The 6,362-nt window shown below is 47.4% G+C and overlaps 1 protein-coding gene across 1 annotated transcript; it reads left to right on the forward strand.

Moving 5' to 3' along the window:
- Positions 1 to 200: 200 nt before the first annotated feature.
- LOC131808212 (probable cystatin-15) lies at positions 201 to 4,459 on the forward strand. The gene is made up of 3 exons (XM_059134201.1): positions 201 to 494; positions 3,302 to 3,412; positions 4,127 to 4,459. The coding sequence occupies exons 1-3, from the start codon at positions 300 to 302 to the stop codon at positions 4,205 to 4,207; spliced, it is 387 nt and encodes a 128-aa protein (XP_058990184.1). The 5' UTR covers positions 201 to 299; the 3' UTR covers positions 4,208 to 4,459.
- Positions 4,460 to 6,362: the final 1,903 nt, after the last annotated feature.

The following is a 6,362-nucleotide window of genomic DNA, read 5'->3' on the forward strand; positions in this document are numbered from 1 at the left end:
GCTGGGCTGGGGCAGGTGGAAGCAGCACTGGAAACAGAGCATATTACATGCATGTTCCTGCGTCCAAGGCTTATGGAACAAAGCAGTGAAAACTGTGAGCCCCTGCTCTGCCTTCTGTTAGTGATGATGGGAGGGGCAGGAGACAGTGAAGGGGAGGAGCTGGACAGAGCACTGGCCAGCAGCCCAGGGACTCCCTGGTATAGGACTGTGTGGGATGCCGAGCTTCAGAGGGTGGTCCCAAACTAGCTGCCACCCTGCCACCTGTTTGCTGCTGGCCTCCAGGACTGACACCAGACAGAATGCTCCTGAAGGCACCTCTGATTCTGGGGCTCATTGTGCTGGTGCCTCATGTCTGCAGTTCTGACTTTATGGACATTGGTAGTAGAACAAATTACTTCATCTTGTGTGTTGAGTTTGCGGTGTTTCATTTCAACCAAGTCTACCCAGATGAGTATGCGTATAAGCTGCTGTGGGTGCGGCGAAGCCAGCGCAAGGTGAGTTGAGTATCCTCCCTCCGGATGGCTCCATGTTTACCCTGAGACCACACTTGGGAGGGGTGAGTCCTTGATCTGTGGGAAAGAGCAATGATATTTTAATTTGGTAAATATTGTTTAAAAAGTTGCAAGATTTCATTAGAAATGTTCTGAGTTTCTGATTTGTTTCTTTCATGAGCCAAGCCTCTGAATAATAGAGGGATGTAAAGAAGGTGAGCAGAAAGCAAGCATTGAAAGCATAGATCCAGCTGCAGAGTGAGAGAGGGAAGAAAGGCTGCTAGTGAGGTGGTTGGGAGAAGCCAGAACAGCAGGGAGACAAGAAACCAGAAAGACTAAGAAAAGCAGTCGCTGGGAAGCAAGAGCCCAAGAAGGAAAGGCATCTCAGAGGCTGAGCTGTGAGTCTTCTGCATGCAACACTGTGGGTCCAGGGTTGGACAGGAGGCAGCAGAGAAGACAGATTGGGACATGTTCTCATGGGACTGTGGTGATAGTGAGGACAGGCCAATGGTTCCAAGTTCATGAATGGAATAGGGGAAGGCTGGGGAAGGCTGGAGAAGAGCAGTAGGTGTGGGGGCTCAGGGAGAGGGGAAGCTGGGGACAAGGGGGAGAAGTCAGGGAAGGCATCTCAATGAGGGATAGTCCTGGAAAGATCTGGTCACATGAGGTTGAGGATGAGAAGGGCAGGCAGCCGTGGAGAGGACCCTGGTTGGGGGCAAGCAACAAATATACTTGTAGACAGCCTGAAATTCTGTGGACTGTGGTTACAGGGAAGGAGATGCAGAGAGGCAGGAGTGCAGGAGGAGGTAGGGCTGGGGGCATTTCAGGGCCCCAGGCAAAGATTTGGGGATATTATCCTTGAAGATCTGAGGATCCACCGAAGTAAGTCACTGAGGGTTCCACAAGCCATGCAGCCTGAGACCAAGATGCAGTGGATGGTCCTCTGGTCACTGGGAAGTAGAAGTGCTGGTTTCTGCATGTGTTGGAAGTCGGTGTGGGGTGCACTGGTGTGAGGGTGTAGAGATAGAGGGGGTCAAATATGAACCCCCGGTGTTTTCCCAGAACACACGGGTGTGCAGTGATTCCATCAACTGAAAAAACAACAGAGCAAGGTTGGAGGAGACACAAAGAGATCTTGGCAGCACATCACATTTAGGATTCCTGAAATAGCCCATGCAGGAGGCCATGGGCTACAGAGCCTTAAGAGTAGAGAAAATGTTGGGCCAGATATAAATGTGTCCTTAGCCTCTGTTGGGCAAAACTTTCTCACTACTGTTTATTTTTATCACTTTGTGCTTTCTTTGAATGGAATACATATTCTTTGAATATGTCCATGCCCATATTCTGGTCCTTGCATGAATAGTCCTGAGCCAGGCACCATGTCTGCAAGGCCCTGATGGGTAAAGTCTCATCTCTGCATCACACTGGGTGTGGCTCCCTCCCTGCACAGCACCCACTGGCTTCCCTCAGTCTTTCCCATTTCCTGACCCTCTGCCTCTTTCTTAGACAGCAGCCAACTCTGGACATCTGGAGGATGTGGGAGCCCCTTGGGCATTGAGACTATAGCTGCTGCTCTAGAACCTTGTGCCTGTCTTAGCTCAGGAAGGTCTGGGGGCCATGCAAGTGAAGCTAGGGGTACATGAATGTGTGTGTGTGTGGGGGTGTGTGTGTTGGTGGTGGTGGTGCTTATTGGGTCATGAGTGGGTATCATGTGTCACCTGTAAGAACTGAACCCCAAACAAAGAAGTCAGCCTTCAGATAATTCCAGGTCAGTCCAGTAAGAGACAGGTTCCTCCCTACAGTGATTTCTGGCTACATTTCTAAATTTGAGCTCTTCTTAAGTTTTCATGCACTTCTTTCTATTTAACAAGATCAAATAGTAACTTAATAACTTCTGATAGAAGCCTAACAAACACATGGAACAGCATCTTCTTAGTAAATATCCACCTCAATGAATCTTAGCAAGAAAAGCCTTTCTGTGCAGCCAGCTCCCATATAAAAAGACAAGCATTCCCAGCCCTCAGGACCCCCTACACCCCTGTCTAGACGCTGCTCTGAAAGGGACCACCAGCTGAGATGGCTCATTAGTGGACTAACAGACCCACTACCCTGCTCTCCAGAGGAGGATTCTCTGGAGTGCTCCCCTTGTGTCTGGATGACGCCATGCAGGCATACGATTGAGAGATCAGTGGTGCTGTTAGGGTTGCTGTGGCCCACACAGGCTCCATGCTGTGTGGCCTCTGATCCTGTGAGCCGGTTCCCTCCTGTGTATTCATGGCACTGTAGATGTGACTACATGTTTTCCTTTTGGTTCTCTGCTTTTCTTACTAAAACAAAGTATTTCATGGAGTATTATGCCTCCATCAGAAAGGATGAATACCCAACTTTTGTAGCAACATGGACGGGACTGGAAGAGATTATGCTGAGTGAAATAAGTCAAGCAGAGAGAGTCAATTATCATATGGTTTCACTTATTTGTGGAGCATAACAAATATCATGGAGGACAAGGGGTGTTAGAGAGGAGAAGGGAGTTGGGGTAAATTGGAAGGGGAGGTGAATCACGAGAGACTATGGACTCTGAAAAACAATCTGAGGGGTTTGAAGTGGCGGAGGGGTGGGAGGTTGGGGTACCAGGTGGTGGGTATTATAGAGGGCACGGATTGCATGGAGCACAGGGTGTGGTGAAAAAATAATGAATACTGTTTTTCTGAAAATAAATAAATTGAAAAAATAAAAACAAAAAACAAAACAAAACAAAACAAAAAAAACCAAAGTATTTCATTGCAGTTTCTCCAATTTGTTATTAACAGCAGTTTACCTTGATATATTTAATGGAGTTGGAATTGGGCCAAACCATTTGCACAAAAGAGGATGAAGATCTGGAAAACTGCCCCTTGCAAGAAGGCCCGGAAGAGAAAAAGGTTTGAGAATATGATGAACATTCATAAAGGAGTATGAGTGGAAAGAGGCTTAGGGAAGTTATCAGGGATGATCCTGGGCAAGAAAAAGTCCTGGCCCTTCAGGTCCCAGGGCTCCCCCTGAGGGGAATATGGTTATTCTAGGGCAAAAGAGCTGCTCCGGCCTACTGAGCCCTGTGCTCACAGCTGGCCTGTGTAATAGCCTTCTTATGTCATCATCTATGAGCTGATATCATCCAGGGGACTTGGACCCTGGGCATGAGCCAGAGTCAGGATGACACCTCAGTGGGGCTTGTCTGAACCCCACCCCTCATCCCAGCCTGAGGGGTAGCCTCCCCTCTGGGTAGGTTTGCAGCTCTTGCTGAGTGTCCAGTGTCCAATTGAACCATCTCCTGAGCAGTCTGCTGGATCCCTCAGAACTCATGGGAGGCATGGAGCATCTAGGAAGTGTCATGGGTACTGGCAGGACCCCGAAGGGCAAGTCATGGTCCCACTAGGACCCTCTCAGGAGCCCCTGACCCACATGTGCAGATTCAACAACCCCTGCCCATCATTTTGATGGATACTTGAGCTTTTCAGATCTTACCCTAGGCCACTGTTTCTTTTTCCTTTTCATCATTTATAGTTTTCATGTACGGTGAACTCCTACTCAGTCCTTCATGTGAAGTGCTCTCCATGTGTTAAACTGTTCTAATCTCATAATTACTTTTTTTTCAGTTGGACTGCACCTTTATTGTGGATGCCAGACCATGGCTTTCCCAGTTCTTCCTCCTGAACAGTACCTGTGTGCAGAAATAGGCAGAGAAGGAGACCCTGGCTCCTCAAGCAGAAGTTCCTGGAACACATGGGTGGTTCAGTCAGTTAAGCATCAGTCTTCAGCTCAGGTCATGATCTCAGGGTCCTGTGATTGAGTCCTGCATCGGGCTCTGTACTCAGTGGGGAGGCTGCTTCTCCTCTATCCTCCCCCCTTCTGATTGTGCTCTCTCTCTCTCTCTCTCTGACAAATAAATAAATAAATATCGTTTAAAAAAAAATAAAAGATGTTCTTTTCCCTCCAGAGAACAATAGTCAGTCTGTAGTCCCAGGTCTGTTTAGTACCAGGAAAATTAAATGTATCTCAGAGCACTTTCTGGGTCCCTGTCTGTTTTGCACTGTTTTGTACCCACTCACCTATTCATTCATCCTCCAATCTCTCCATGCCCCTCATCCATCCCACTCAAAAGGAATGTAGACAAATTTGCCAAGGAGCAGACACCTGTTTCTCTCTTCTGGCTCTGGGGCCAGGCTCACAATGGGGTGATCCTACTGAAAAGGGGCCATATCTAGTCACAGAGATTGGAGGTGGGTGAGTGAAGCTGACAAAATGCTCTGCCTTCCATGGACACCCATCAGGGCATCTGCACATGAGCCTCTTGACACATAGAAAGTCATCCCAGGGTCTCTGAGGATAGCTCAGAGAATGGTAGCTCCAGTCACCATGTCCCACCTGCTCCCTGATGATGCCTCCTTCCCAACCCAGCTTGGCCTCCATGGCTGTCAACATCAATCATTACCCCTTGGATAGGCACTGTGGTGATAGCACCCAGTCTGATGAGCAACTCTGTCTTCAGGGATCCTTGTGGGGAGTAGCCCTGAAGAGGCAGAGTAAGGAAGGGTATGGGACCACCTGGGGGCATGACTGGGACAGAGAAGCACTGGCAATGCTACTTGAAGGAATCTTTCAGAATGCAAGGGCTGAGATATCTTTCTTCCTTCTTCTTGGCTTTCTAAAGACTGATTTGAGTGGTTCCTAGTTAAAAGTCTGCCTGTTTCCTGGACCATGCATTTTTCACGAAGTGGTCATAAGCAATGATGTGACAGGATTTCCCAAGAAAATTGGGGATAGTTCCATTGGGTACAGCACAGAAGTAGTGGCCTCGTTCAGCTTTGGTTTTTCGACCAATCTGAGAGTAGAATTTGTAACTTAGATAGGGACATACAAAATCTTACAAGGTAAGTCTGTGTGGTCAGCAGAGCTGACCTATTTTCCACCCTTGCTTTAGAGCCCTCAGGTTCTGAGGGGTTGAACCATTGTTCTTGGGCCATGTAGCTTCACCTGAGGATGGCCTGGTGTCTTGTTTTTTTCTCACTATGTCTGTCATGTTCTCTCTTGATCCACATGAAAACGTCCTTGGTTTCATTTTAAAAATGTAGAGACCAGGCCATACCCACCTCCCACCACTACATAGAAGAATCTTTCTGACCAGCCACCAGAAATACATGAAGTCCCCAGGTGCATGGCACTGTGGCCACAGTTGGGAAATAGTTTTCTAAGGAACTGCGATATTTAAAAATATGTGAATTGAGGTTAGGGTATATTGTTTGTGACTAGTGTATTTCCTCTTATTCCTACTCTGACAGAATAAGGGATTAAAAACATGGCCCCATTCATGGAGTTGATGTTCACAGGTCATGGTTTGTACAAGAGTGTTTGGTAGGGCAGGTAAATGTGTCTGCCACTACTGCCCGTGGTGAGCCCACATTAGTAGGTTTTGAATGAAACATTACTGTCCAAAGTGAGTCAGCACCAGAGGCAGCCTGTCCTGTGTCATCATGTCCTGGAGAGACCTCTCCAGATCCAGCCCAGTGACTCATTGTCCCAAATCAGTAGTGAGCAAAAATATACTTGGAAGTTACCATACAAGCTCACACATAGAAACATTGACACATTTCTCAGAAATTCTCGATTTCCACAAAACTCAGAATATTTTATGGGACTTCCTGCCCTGAAGAAATAGAGGTTCCTGGAATATATTTGTGAGACCTCTCCTGAAATAGGGGCTTATCCAAAAATTTCAGCACTGGGGTCTTCAGGGAAGCTTCAAAAGGGAAAGGGAGGAGGTGAAGGCAAAATGTCACTTTCCCTGCAATGTCATAAAATTGAAGTTATGAGATGATCTCTATTAACCACCAG

This window comes from Mustela lutreola, chromosome 9 (genome assembly GCF_030435805.1).
Source record: "Mustela lutreola isolate mMusLut2 chromosome 9, mMusLut2.pri, whole genome shotgun sequence".
Lineage (NCBI taxonomy): Eukaryota > Metazoa > Chordata > Mammalia > Carnivora > Mustelidae > Mustela > Mustela lutreola.